General features: G+C 51.6%; 1 protein-coding gene across 1 annotated transcript in view; it reads left to right on the top strand.

The window, feature by feature from the left end:
* BAZ1B (bromodomain adjacent to zinc finger domain 1B) overlaps positions 1-13539 on the top strand; it is a 29555-nt gene that overhangs the window by 9546 nt on the left and 6470 nt on the right. Inside the window, exons 5-16 of the mRNA XM_083479163.1 lie at positions 562-683; positions 907-1104; positions 1903-3562; positions 4363-4501; positions 5645-5805; positions 6418-6529; positions 7410-7508; positions 8289-8463; positions 9111-9299; positions 11465-11612; positions 12006-12153; positions 12546-12667. Of these exons, the coding sequence (XP_083335289.1) occupies positions 562-683; positions 907-1104; positions 1903-3562; positions 4363-4501; positions 5645-5805; positions 6418-6529; positions 7410-7508; positions 8289-8463; positions 9111-9299; positions 11465-11612; positions 12006-12153; positions 12546-12667 (3273 nt within the window). The remainder of the gene's footprint in view (positions 1-561; positions 684-906; positions 1105-1902; positions 3563-4362; positions 4502-5644; positions 5806-6417; positions 6530-7409; positions 7509-8288; positions 8464-9110; positions 9300-11464; positions 11613-12005; positions 12154-12545; positions 12668-13539) is intronic.

Genomic DNA, 13539 nt, shown 5'->3' with positions numbered 1-13539 from the left:
CTGGTATTTTATTTTTATTGTTCTGCTGTGTCTTGTTTCATTGCGATTTTTTTTGTTCTGTTCTATAAAAACACTTCACAGAAGAGATAGATGGCAGCTCTGAATGCCATAAGATGTGGTGGCAGTGGCAGCAGTTCCTAACTTTAGGCGGCTTTCTAAAAAACTCAATTAGACAAATTCATAGAATAGCTTAGGTCTGTCTCCTGCAGTGGCTGATTGGAGCTCCCTTGTCCAGAAGCTAAATACCAGGAGCTGGAGACCAGCAAGGGGGAGGCTGTTGCTTCTGGGCCCTGTTTGGGGGCTTCCAGTGGTATCTGTAGATGCAGGATGCGGAGTTGTGGATGGACCTGTGGTTTGATCCTGCAGAGGGCACTCAGTATTAATCCCCCTTTAGAAACTTCCCTGCCTGCTCCTTTGGTATTGGATGGTGTGTGTTTATTCCTTGGCCATCTGTGCTTTTGTTGCCCCCTCAGTACTGCATTTCAGATTAGTCAGCCTAGGCCTTTTGGGGCATGTTGTGCTGCTAACACATTCTCTCTCCCCCCCCCATCTCTTATGCAGGTGACCGGGCGCGTCGATCTCCTCGGAAGCTTCCTACTTCTCTGAAGAAGGAAGAAAAAAAATGGGTCCCTCCAAAGTTCTTACCGCACAAGTATGATGTCAAGCTGCAAAATGAAGACAAGGTGAGGGAGTGAGAGATAATTAAGGGTCCTTGACTGCCCATTGGTGGTGAGGAGGAGGAGGCGTGGCTGGTTAAGGTATCAGCACTGCTGTGAGGTCAGGAGCAATTAAAAGTAACTGTTTCTATTTTAAACAGTGGTACTTAAGTACAGTGGCAGGCTGTGGGCTGATTGCCACAAGCTGAGGAATAGAAGAGTCTAAAGGCTTGTTTCTTTGTCTCCCTAGATCATTAGCAATGTGCCAGCAGACAGCTTAATTCGCACAGAGCGGCCGCCAAACAAGGAGATTCTGCGCTACTTCATTCGCCACAATGCACTTCGGGCTGGAACAGGAGAAAATGCTCCTTGGGTGGTCGAGGATGAGTTGGTGAAGAAATATTCACTTCCCAGCAAGTTCAGTGACTTCTTGCTTGACCCATATAAAGTGAGAAATAAGGCAAGATCTGTCTTGGGTTGTGGGTTGGGAAAAGGACAGGAGTCTCTGTTGATGCATAATGGTGACTTTTGGAGGAGGCAGTGTTAGCAAGGGTGAATCTTAGCTCTACAGCAAGCCCTTGCCAGTCATCAGGTGCCAAAGGGATGGTTCTGGTGTGGCTCAGCCTTGACCCTCCGTTGCCTTACATGTGGTCTGCCTGCACTGGAGACACCAAGCTGGCCTACCTCCATCTCTGCAGTGTGCCTTCCCTTCCCTGTGACTGCCGTGTGCAGATGTCTTCCAAGGAGGAGTGCATTTGGGACTCCAGATCCACCTCTTTTGTACTTCTGCAAACCTCAAGGTTTCCCCAACCATCCTTATGCCTCCCTCATGCCAGGTTTTGCAGTCAAGATGGCTACAATATGTGCTTAAAACCATGGAGTGTGCATTGTGTCTCATAGGTTTTGCAGCTGGGTGACTACTGTAATCCTAGAGCACGTTTTTGGCTAGGTGGGATATGTAGAACAATATATGTTGCCTGCAACATGCTCCAGGTGACATTGAGGGATGCTGTTGACTGCACGGTGGAAAGGGCAGTTTCTCTAGAAATGTATGTGGTTGTCCCTTTCTGCATTGCTAGCATTCAGGAGCACTTGAGGCTCCAAAGCAGCCTCAAAAGTCCTCTTGACTTTCGAGCAGCACATTGAAACAGATCCCCAGTTAGATTTCCCAACCTATCCCTTTCCTCCCTTGTGTTTCTTTTCCCGCCAAGACTAAAATTTACCTTTGCTTCTTCTTCAATTCCAGTACCTGACGCTCAATCCCTCGACCAAGAGAAAGAGCACATCATCCCCTGATCGGAAGCCTTCCAAAAAGCCTAAATTGGATGGCTCTGCTCCAGGTCAGGGGCTAAGCCCCTCTCTGTGGTGCAGTGTGCACTTGAAGAAGTCCATTATGGGCTCTCCACTGAAAGTCAAGAACTCCAAGATCCCCACGGAGGAGCTGGAGGAGGTGATGAAGATGATGTCTGCTGGGAAGCTTGGCAACTTCAACAAGAAACGACAGAGGAATAAGAAGCTGCTGAATGGGCAGAAGGCTACTGGGAAGTCCCGCTCCCCCAGGAAGGACTCCAAGATGAAAATGAAGCAGATGACACTGCTGGACATGACGACCAAGGGCACCTCCAAGGTGTCGCGAGCGCCTCGGGGCTCAGGAGGAAGCCCCAGGTCCTCTGGCAAGCCCAAGCACCTCCCACCCGCAGCTCTCCACCTCATTGCCTACTACAGAGAGAACAAGGACCGTGAGGACAGGAAGAGTGCCCTTTCCTGCATCATATCCAAAACTGCCCGCCTGCTCTCCAGCGAGGATCGTGCCCGCCTTCCCGAGGAGCTGCGTGGGATTGTGCAGAAGCGCTTCGAGCTCCTTGAGCACCGGAAGAACTGGGCCTCCATGACTGAGGATCAGCGGAAGGAATACTTGAAGAAGAAGCGGGAGAAGTTGAAGGAGAAGCTGAAGGAGAGAGCCAGGGAGCGGCGGGTGAAGGAGATGATAGAAAAGTTGGAGAAGCAGAAGCGCTACGAGGACCAGGACATCAAAGGGAACAACCTGCCCACCTTCAGGCTTGTGGACACTCCTGAGGGGCTCCCTAACACCCTCTTTGGGGATGTGGCCATGGTGGTGGAGTTCCTCAGCTGCTATTCAGGGCTGCTGCTGCCAGACGCTCAGTACCCCATCACGGCCGTCTCCCTCATGGAAGCCCTGTGTGCTGAGAAGGGGGGCTTCCTATACTTGAACAGGATCCTGGTCATTCTCCTGCAGACCCTGCTGCAGGATGAGATTGCGGAGGACTACCGTGAGCTGGGCATGAAGCTGTCGGAGATCCCCCTCACCCTGCACTCTGTTTCTGAGCTAGTCCGCCTGTGCCTGCGCAAGTCGGATGTGCAGGAGGAGAGCGAGGCCTCAGAGAACACGGAGGAGAACAAGGACCTGGCTGCCTTTGAGGACAACGAGGTGCAGGATGAGTTCCTGGAAAAGCTCGAGACCTCAGAGTTCTTTGATCTGAGTTCTGAGGAGAAGCTGCAGATCCTCGCTGCCCTCTGCCACCGGATCCTGATGACCTACTCTGTGCAGGACCACGTGGAGTCCAAGCAGCAGATGTCAGCTGAGCTGTGGAAGGAGCGGCTGGCCATGCTCAAGGAGGAGAACGATAAGAAGAGGGCGGAGAAGCAGAAGCGGAAGGAGATGGTGGCCAAGAGCAAGGAGAATGGCAAGGAGGAGAGCAGCTATACAGGGAAGGGGGAGAAGAAGAAAGGAGAGGCTGTGGCAGCAGTGGCAACAGAGAAAGGGGTGAAGATGGAGCCACGGGTGGAGTTGGAAGCAGAAGACATGATCAGCGCCGTCAAGAGCAGGAGGCTACTGGCCATGCAGGCCAAGAAAGAGAAGGAGCAGCAGGAGATGCAGATGAGAGGTAATGGTGATTCAAGGCCCAGAAATGCCACTGTGGAAAGAGAAAAGAGGCTGTAAGCTCCTGTTCCTGCTGAACCTCTGATTCCAACCTCTGCAGCGGAACCCCTAGGGAAGAGGTTGGGTGGGTGGGTGGAGTTTGTGGAGAGGGATTCCCACTGCTGCTCAACCTTGGTGGAGGCTTGTGCTCCACTGATGTCACAGCAGGCAAATCTGAGCTATCTGTGTAGGTCTTCACCAGAAGCATTTTATTCATAGAGGCCCCCTGGGCCAGGAATTCCCAGGTTTGGTTGTTGCTGTCATGCCCATCCTGCCCCTTAAAGCCTCCAGTCCTGACACCCAAGCACTGTCAACATTTGCATAGTGTCTGCCCTTTGCTCAGTCCCCTTTTAAGTGTGGGTGGGTGGTGGTAAGTCGCCTGGGGGCTGTTCACCTGCTCAGTATCTGAACATTTGATGTCTGTAGCTGAAGGTGTACCTGTGTTCCATGGGACGCTGTGGTGCACTGGAACCTGGATAGTTTGGAAGTTCTGACCAGCTCTCAGAGCCCCAGCCCCATGCATTTTCAATTGGCAGGTGTTCCATCTGTGAACCAACCCTAGGTTTGGTTGCTTTTCTCCACCCACCCCCATACAAAAGTGTGTGTGAATGCTTCCCTGATTGAAACAATGTGTGCTTCCTGATTGGCTCTTAATTGAAGGAAGAGATAGAGCCCTCTTATGAGAGAGCAAGTTAGTTTCTCACCAAACTTTAAAGGTGCAAGAGCTCACATGGCTGGGTTTTCTTCCTTTTTCTTCCCCACCAGTGAAGCTTGAAAGAGAAGCAGAAGAGGAGAGAATCCGCAAGCACAAAGCTGCAGCTGAAAAGGCCTTCCAGGACGGCATTGCCAAAGCCAAACTGGTCATGCGCAGGACACCTATTGGCACAGACCGTAATCACAACAGGTAAGGGTGAGGAATGGAGAATCTGGCTGTGTTGCAGCTGGGAAGCTGCCCGGATGGACCATTTGGCTGTGTGGCCCAGTGGGGTGGGAAGCCTGAGCCCCTCTAGTTGTTGCTGGACTTCCAACTCCTGGCAGCTAGCCTGCTCCAGTGATCAGGAATGATGATGAGAGCCGGGAACTCAACCACATTTGGAGGGCTGCAGGGGAGAGCCCATCCCCGGGGGGAGGTAAGAAATGCAAGTTCTGAAGTACAAAACTCACTACACAAGAGCCCTGGAGGCACAGAGGACATGGGGATTGATGATGGTTAGTCCGTGGTTAGCCAATGTGGGGCCCTCCATATGTTGCTGGAGTCCCAACTCCCACCATTCCTCAGCATCTACCATGGGTAGCTGAGGCCAATGGGAGTTGGGATCCAGCCACATCTGGGGGACCACTCCTCTGATTGGCAGCAGCTCTCCAGGGTTTCTTTAGTCAGATCATCATAGGAACACAGGAAACTGCCTCATATCAAGTCAGAGAATTGCTCCATCTAGCTCAGTATTGTCTAAGCTGTCTGGCAGTAATGACTCTTGAGGTTTTGGTGAGATGGGTCTCTTCCAGTCCATGTGGAGATGACAGGAATTGAACCAGTGATCTTGAGCATGCAAAGCAGTTGCTCTTTTCACTGAGCTACATGGACCTTCTCTGTAGTCCAAGGAGGAGGCTTTTCCTCCCTTTGCTTCTGCTCGTTTCCCTCCTGCTGCTGCTTGAGACACCCATGTCTCTGCTTTGCAGCCTGCTCACTGCTTGCTCTGTAACTTCAGCTGGGTTCCTCCTGCCAGCAAGTTGCTGCCCTTCCTGCATCTTGGTCCTATAAGGCAGTGTTCCCCAACCTTGGGCCTCCAGCTGTTTTTGGACTACAATTCCCATCATCCTTGACCACTGGTCTTGCTAGCGAGGGATGATGGGAGTTGTAGTCCAACACTGCTATAAGGCACCCTCCTAAAGACTGTTATTAGTCATCACAAGTACTGTACTGCCAACATTCTGCAGCCTATGCTTTTTTCCTCAGTGACCTGGGTGTTTCTTGGCAAAGCTGCTCATCTCATAATACCTGGTGCCTCTCTCACACAAAGATCTGGCATCTTTCTGGTCTCTCTAGGTATTGGCTGTTCTCTGATGAAGTTCCCGGGCTGTTCATAGAGAAAGGCTGGGTACATGATGGCATCGACTATAACTTCATGCCTCCTCACAAGGAGGAGGAGGACGATGAGGAGGAAGAGGAAGAGGAGGAGGAAGAGGACGATGACTACCACCAACAAGGCAAGGCTGACCATTCTCACAGGTTCTTGGTGAAGTTGCTGGATGTATTGGGCGGCATTCGTCTTGGAGTTGACCCATTAAAATTAATGAACATGGCTAAGTTAGGACCATTAGTTTCAGTGGGTCTACTCAGAATAAAACAGATGAATATCACTTGCTATATTTGAGAGTATGAGTTGCTGAATTTCTCAGCAAGAAAAAACCCCCGAAGCAAGTTAATCATTAAGCAGCCCTTAATCAGAAATTGTCCTCCGTGGCCTGTGAAACAGCTGCCTCCATTTGGTGGGGAAGCAGGTGCTAGGGCTTCTCCAGGCCTTTGTTCACGTCACTCGAGGCCAAGCCCTGTCAGTCAACTATTCGTTTTCTTGTGCTGGACAGGTTGCTCGAAGCCATGTAACAAAGTTGTGCACTAAGCAACCATCCAGGAGCAACTGGCATGTTATTTTAAAGTAAGAGCCCACAGAGCAGCATTCTGTAGAAGGCTTCTCTTATTTAGGGGCCTGAGTGCTCAGTTGATTTGCTTTGCCTCTGGGGTGCTCAAAGGAAGCTGTGGGCAAATGATGACGATGACAGTGGGACTCCTTGTTCACTCTGTGTGTGTGTTGCTTGCAGACACTCAGGAGAGCCTGGTGGAGGGCAGCGTCTTGAACACTCCGCAGGGCGCCCTACTCATCCCGGAAGTCCCTGTGGAGACCACGGCGCCGAAGCAGGGACAGAACCTGTGGTGAGACTTGCTCTTGGCAATAGAGATGTGTGGGTTCTTGCCCACCTGTAAAATTGGGGATTTAGAGGAGGGGGGAGCAGGCAACAGCCAGGAGGAGAGAGACTTTCTCAGTGCTCTTCTGATTAGGAGGCTCCCTTGCACATGGCATCTTCAAAGGAGGGCCAGGCAGCAGCCCTCCTGGCTTGCAGAAGTGCAACCTGGACTTTGCCAATAGGCCTGCTGCATCCCATTGCATTTGACACCACCCCCATTTGGTGAAAAGGTTCCACTATGTGTTACATTTGCTTTGATCGGTTAACTGCGGTATGCTTGAAGCTTCTCAGCTACGCAGCTGAGCCTTGGGCTAATTGGCAGAAAGGCTTCTGGAATCTGCTCTGTACAAAGTACTCAGTACTGCAGGGTACAAGATCTGTTAATTAAACTATTGTTTAAAGGTGGCTAGAGAGCTGTGTAAAATGTAGGACTCACAGCCCCACCCTTGAGGGGGTGTCAGATTGACGGCTGGGCCCCTCTCTCCAGCTGAGCTGTTCGATTTTGACATCCCATGCTGATGTGCCTCTTGACCAGCAGGGGGCAGTAATAGAAGTCCTGTTTGTGCAATGAGTCATGACCACATTCCCTAGCTTATGGTTTAGCATTTAGTCCCTCTTTTGCTTCAGGAAAAATGGCAACCCAGAACATTTAAATTTACAGCAGCTTGGTGTGAGAGTTGAATGTGGTCTTCTCTGATTGAAACACGTTTAAACGATTTGAAGACTTTGTTAGTGGTGTGGGCTGGTGAGAGACTGGGTTATGGGTGCCCACCTGTGTCTTGGGGTGAGTTTTATTTTCCTGCCTGCTGGGAGTGGCATTGAGTAAGGTGTCTGGTCTCCTCCTCCAGGTTTCTCTGTGACAGCCAGAAGGAGCTGGATGAGTTGCTGGCCGCCTTGCACTCACAGGGGATAAGAGAAAGCCAGCTGAAGGAGAGACTGCAGAAGAGGTGAGGCCTCACGGACTGTTTTTTGAGTATTGTGGAGGAGTGACCCTGGATGTTGGTCAGGCAAGGGAGGGAGAAGAAGTTGGCATTTGATGCCAGGATCGTTTCAGGGGCTGGGAAGAGCAGTGTGGAGGAGTGGGGTGGTTTCTTTTTGAAGCCATCAGGTCACCTCTGTGTTCTTTTTTGCGGCTTTTCTCCTTACGCAATGATCCTTTTCTTGGGGTTTGGGATTTACAAGAGCACAAATCTTTCACATCTTGGACAAATGTTTGTGGATGGATAAAATTACTGAGTGGGTTTGCTGGTGTTGCTGCAAGTGTAGACTTTTAGGCGCCTTAGTGCTTTTAACAAACATTGTACGAAACAGTGCAATTGCAGCACTACATGAATGATCCTTTATGGGCCATTGTATACTTCTGGACAAGACTGTGGAAGTATTTAAAAATTCTTTTAAGCACCAGCATTAAATCAACCCCTAAATTTCTGAGCATCAGTGTAAACCACCGGTAAACCAGTGCTTTGGCCCAATGAGCGCACACTGCTGATTCATAATGGCAAATAAGCATTCTCATGCTTGGAGTGTGTGTCAAAATACAAACCATCAGGTTATAGAGCTGGAAACCCTCATAAGGTAACTGAGCATCGTCTATGTCTCAGGACCCTTGCTTAGGCTAGATAACTCTTCTGTAGAACTCGGAAGGTAACAGAGCATCTCCAAAGGCCCTACCTCATGAGAGAGACAGTCAGCTATACATAATGACCATATATTGTCTCCTCTCCCAGATATCAGGACATCACTCATTCCATTCACTTGGCTCGGAAGCAGAACCCAGGTCTGAAGTCTTGTGATGGCAACCAGGAACTGTTGAACTTCCTGCGCAGTGACCTCATCGAAGTGGCCACCCGGCTGCAGAAGGGAGGCCTGGGATACATCAACGAGGCAGAGTTTGAAGCCAAGGTGAGCACCAGCATTGCAAGAGGTGGATGGCTTAACAGTAATCAATCACCCAGGCAGGGCTTTTGAGCTTGGAAGCAGCTGTCAAGTGTAGTCTTGCTGGCACTGGGCCTTGGCTTCCGGGCATCCCTTTGGGTGGGCCACATAGCCCTGGGCTAGCTCTTTGCTTTGAAGTCCAGAAGCTCCTACTATTAAACTGTCTTCTTTCGCTGGTGGTATCTAAAGCAGACAACATTGGGAGACTTGCTTTGAATTGGGGCAGTGGTGAAGGATCCGCCTTCTAGGAGCTGGAGAATATTCCTGGTCCCTGAAACAGATGCACATTAATTGTCGCTGACCACGGGGTAGGCAGACTTTTGAGTTTGTAGCAGAGTTGAAGCCCTGATGAACCTCGGGAGCTGCTTACTGATGCACTCAGACAAAACAGTACAGTGTGCCACTGGCTGGGTTGGCTGGGGAAATGTCTGCAGGCCAGGCCAGACTTCTGAGGTCCCTGCTCTTCCAGCACAGAGAGGCTGTAGCCACGTTCTTGCCAGTTATTCCATCTCGGGAGCTCGCCTCTTACTTGCTTGGATAAATGAGAGCTGCAAAGCCCCTCTGCACATGAGAAGGGAATCATAATAAGAATGTGTTTGTGCCGTTTTGATCAGGTTTGCACACTGGAGAGCCTGAAGGATTTCGGGGAGTGTGTGGTTGCCCTCCAGGCCAGCGTTATTAAGAAGTTCCTGCAAGGCTTCATGGCCCCCAAGCAGAAGAAGAGGAAACATCAAGGCGGGGAGGATGCTATTGCCAAGGCAGAGGAGGTGGATGAAGAGAAGAGGGTGGCGGAAGAAGCCAAGGTCTGGATCAGGAATAGATAAAGTCGGAGGGAGGGAGGATGGGAGGGTGGGCAGAGAAGCTTGGGCAGCTGGCATGAAACTGTTGCTGCTCCTGCAGGTTGCAGGCGTGGATGGGAATAGGGGTGAAGGGATGAGGGCAAAGGCCTTTGCTTCCTTGCCAGAATTATGGCAGGGAATATGCTTTCTCCCCTGTCAAACCAAACAAAGAGGAAGAAGCAGCTGCTGCCAGTTGAGCCTTCTGGAAGAACAAAACTGACTCCAATTCCTGAACATCTTACCTTGAAATAAATTGGGGGTGGGTCTTGCTTCCAGGTAGGCTTGATGAGTGTTGGGCTGCAAAGGGGCTAATTCTCTGTTCTGAACGGAGAGACTTTCCATGAGGATCACTCACCAATTTCAGATATCAGAATGGGGGATGAAAGACCTTTTACAGCTTGTCTTTCACGTCCCCTGGGCTGTTCTCACTCTCCCAAAAGTCTCTGCATTGCCAGCAGCTGTTTTTCTTTGGCTCTGTGGCTCCTGTGAGCTGCCTGGCCCACCTTCTATCTGTTTCTCATCCTCCCTCTTGGGCCATTGGTGGTAACAGACAGTATCTAGTGGAATACACTGTGTGGATAGAGGCCAGGCCAACGGGTCAGAAGGGCAAACTGCAGCCCACCAGGCTCTTGGGTGGCCACTTGGCCCCAAGGCTGCCCTCTTCCATGTCCTGGTTCCTGGACAACAGGTGATGGATGGCCTTGAATTGGCCTCATTTTGAGACAGACACTTCTGTCCCCTTGGCCATAAATGCCCCACCTTTATGGCTGACAGATCCCAGTGTTGGTGTGTCTTGCAACTCTTTGTGTTTTGTTTGGTGCTTACTGTCTGCTGCCCAAGGTAGATTGCTGGGCATTGCAAAAGGTTCTCATTCGACAAGACAGGCAAGGGCAGTTAGTGCTACTGGGGAAGGCCCCTCTGGGCCTCCCGTGTGCCCTTTGGCCCTTCAGCGGTGGGCATTTCTCTGCCTTTTTCTTCCCTTTTGGATTACCAACTGGGAGCAGATGCCTTTGGTTGTGGCAGTGAGTCACCTGAGGGAGAAGCCCTCCCTCCCCCACCCCAGTTTTATAGTGCCTGGGAAGCCACACTGGAAGTTTGATGCTTTCTCCAGTGCCTGGATCTGCTGTAGGTTTATCTTGGCCCATCATCTTAGCAGCTGAACTCTGGGAGGAGCTTCTTGGAAAGCTGATGTGTCTGAGAAGGCCCTGGGCACATTCCGGGGGGGAAACAGACAGGCTGATCAAGCTCCCAGCCTTCCCCAACGCCTTGGCTGCTGCCTCTTGCTCCAGGTACTGAACCTGGGAGCCATGAGGAGGGAATTCTAAACTGGGGCGAGCGAGCCGCTGTTTTTTTAGGTGTCCCATTCACACTGCACTTCCTCTGATTCAGTGGGAGGGGAATGTGCAACTCTGCAGAAATCCAGGTTTTGCTTGGCTCCTGAACTGCTGTTAGCAGCAGAGCTCAGCCATTCCCCTTGAAGCTCGACTGCCCTGACTAGAAGTAAGCAAACTGATGCTGTGAGCTTTCCCACTGCTGGTGCAGGAAAGTAGGGGTGGGCACAATGGTTGTGGACAAGCACACCCCCGCCCCGGTTTATCTGGCTCTTGATAGCTTCTGTCACAAAGGTAAGTGTCCTGGCTGAGTGGAGCTTGGGCTAGAACCTGACGTGCCTGCACAGTTCTGACCCCCGAAGACATTCCAGACATGAGGACTTCTGCCTAGGGGCTGGGGGGTGCTGCCACCACTTGCCCACTAGGCATCACCTCTGGGCTTGTCCAGGGCACCATTACTCAGAGGTGCCACTAGAGGGCAGGCCAGGCTCTTCTCGGGCTCCAGGCCCTGAACTTTGCCTCTCCAGCTGTCCCTGCAATTAACAGCTAAAGTTCTCGGCTGTTTGTTTTTCCTTGATGGACAAGGATTTGGTTTGGATTTCAAAGTCAAGAATGCAGCCCCCAGTTTCAGGCTGGCTGTGTGGGATATGTTGAGCAAGGCTTGTGGGCCTCTGAGCTGGCGGTTGGGCAGGGGGTGGGGGTGGAGGAGAGGAATGTGTGCTGTCGCCTGAATGGCAGCTGCCAAGAGCCCCAGGGAAAGGCCGAGAATGCCTCTTGAGCTGCCTCCTCTGCCCCCAGGTGGCTTCCGCCCTGGAGAAGTGGAAGCTGGCCATCCGCGAAGCGCAGACCTTCTCGCGCATGCATGTGCTGCTGGGCATGCTGGACGCCTGCATCAAGTGGGACATGTCGGCCGAGAATGCCAGGTGCAAAGTCTGCCGCAAGAAAGGTGCGTGTGCCAGGCCTGGGGGCCTCCAGGGCTTGGGGTAGAGGGAATCATGCTGGGGTTGCAATGGGCAATTGCCCTCCCAGAGAGTAGGAGAGATGTGGTCAGTGCTTCCTCTTTTATGACATGGGGGGGGCCTTCCTCCCAAAGGCTGTTGTAGCCACAGCATCATGCTGGCTTTTGATATCCCCTCCTCTCCCAAATGGGGGGCAGTGAGGGCCCCTTGCAACAACAATCCCTTTCAGAGCAAGCATTTGGATCCTGCCATCCCCCCAGGGCCAATGCTTGCCCTTCACAGGTGTGAGCCCAGCAATTTCAGTGGGCCTACTCTGACTGGTCTCCTACCTGAGCTTCATTTCCCTCCCTTGATCATTCTGTCTTTCTACTCTCTGCTAGGTGAAGATGACAAGCTCATTTTATGTGACGAGTGCAACAAGGCCTTCCATCTCTTCTGCCTGAGGCCGGCCCTCTACGAGATCCCCGAAGGCGAGTGGCAGTGCCCGGCTTGCCAGCCTTCTGTTGCCAGGCGCAGCTCCCGGGGCAGGTGAGGTTTCTTCTGCTGGTTAGGAAGGGGCAGCTGGCCTCAGTGTGGGCTTTGCTCCTCTCTTAAGGTCATGGTAAAGCATCCCTGGAAGTTGGGATGAATGAGCTGGCCACATCTATCCAGGCCAGGCCTTTTTCCTGCCAGCCCTAGGTGGGAAAGCTGAATGCAATTCCAAAAGACATGTGCGTGTTCCCCAGTTTAGGAGAATTGGATTTCAAAGCTGCTTTTGGCTTGGGCTGCTGGCAAGCAAGCAAAACCCACCTCAAGCTGACATGGCACAGCAAGGGAAAACAAGGTGGCCCCTTGCAGGACAGGGCAGCTGAGGCCTCTGGTCTACCACAGCCTTTGAGGAAGCAAACTCCTGATTCTAGTGTGTTGAACCTTCCCTGTAGAAACTATGCTGAAGACTCTGTGGAAGAGGAGAGTGATGCTGGGGAGGAGGAAACCGATGAAGAAGACGACGATGAAGGGGAAGAGGAAGAGGAGGAAGACTATGAGGTGGCTGGATTAAAACGTACGTACTTTTTCTCTCCCCCACAAGTGGGCAAACCTTCAGCCGGTGGAGAGTGAAGGGATCCTGTGTTGCCACAGAAGGGCAAAAATGTCCTCTTCCTAAATATGGCATGACTGGCGGGCAATTCTGGGCTAAGGAGCTGCCTGCCAATGCCACCAAGCCATCAACAGCCTTATTGGTGAGGGGGTGTTTTCTGGCTAATCACTGGATTGCTTGAGGCAGGACCACTAGCCAAACTGGACTTTGCCATGCGCTGGAAGGAGGTCTGTCCTGGGTTTCCCACTCAATCCCATTCCTGAAATTGCAAGGCCCTCTTTCCTGTCTCACACAGCAATGCTTCACTTGGAGCGGTGAGGTGGAGGTAGAGACAGGGGTCTGAATTCAAACTGTGTGCAGTCAGAGTGGCTAAGGGAGCAAGGCTGAAATTTCTGGAAGCAGGTGGAAGCGATCAGCATTGTTAAAAAGTGCCATTATGTTTTTAATCGGAGCAGCCTTTGGTGGTGGAAATGTTTGAGGGCTGCAACCTGCATCCCAACATTCTTGGGCTTGGGGATTTTCCGGACTGTGTAATACTGTACAGAAGCAATTGAGATGTCACTGACGTGCAGGCCTGCCCTTTGACTGGAGCAGAAATGCTATGACAGGCTCACGCAGGCTTCTGAAATGCCAGCAGCGGATGATTTCACATGCCCTGGATTGCCGCAGAGGTGTTTCAGCAAGAGGACTGCCCCAGGCAATTTCCCCTTGCTGTGTTGTCCGAAGTTGCCATATTTCCATCTATACCAAGGCTTGGCTATTAGCACATATGTCAGAAAGCTGACTTAAGCAGAACCAAATGATTGTGTTGGACTTCAGAGCTTCAGCAACGGTGA

The sequence above is a fragment of the Podarcis liolepis genome (genome assembly GCF_965112155.1).
Source record: "Podarcis liolepis genome assembly, chromosome: 16".
In the NCBI taxonomy this organism is placed as follows: domain Eukaryota; kingdom Metazoa; phylum Chordata; class Lepidosauria; order Squamata; family Lacertidae; genus Podarcis; species Podarcis liolepis.
Note: the sequence above shows the minus strand (reverse complement) of the source record. Positions and strands in the feature narration are given on the sequence as shown.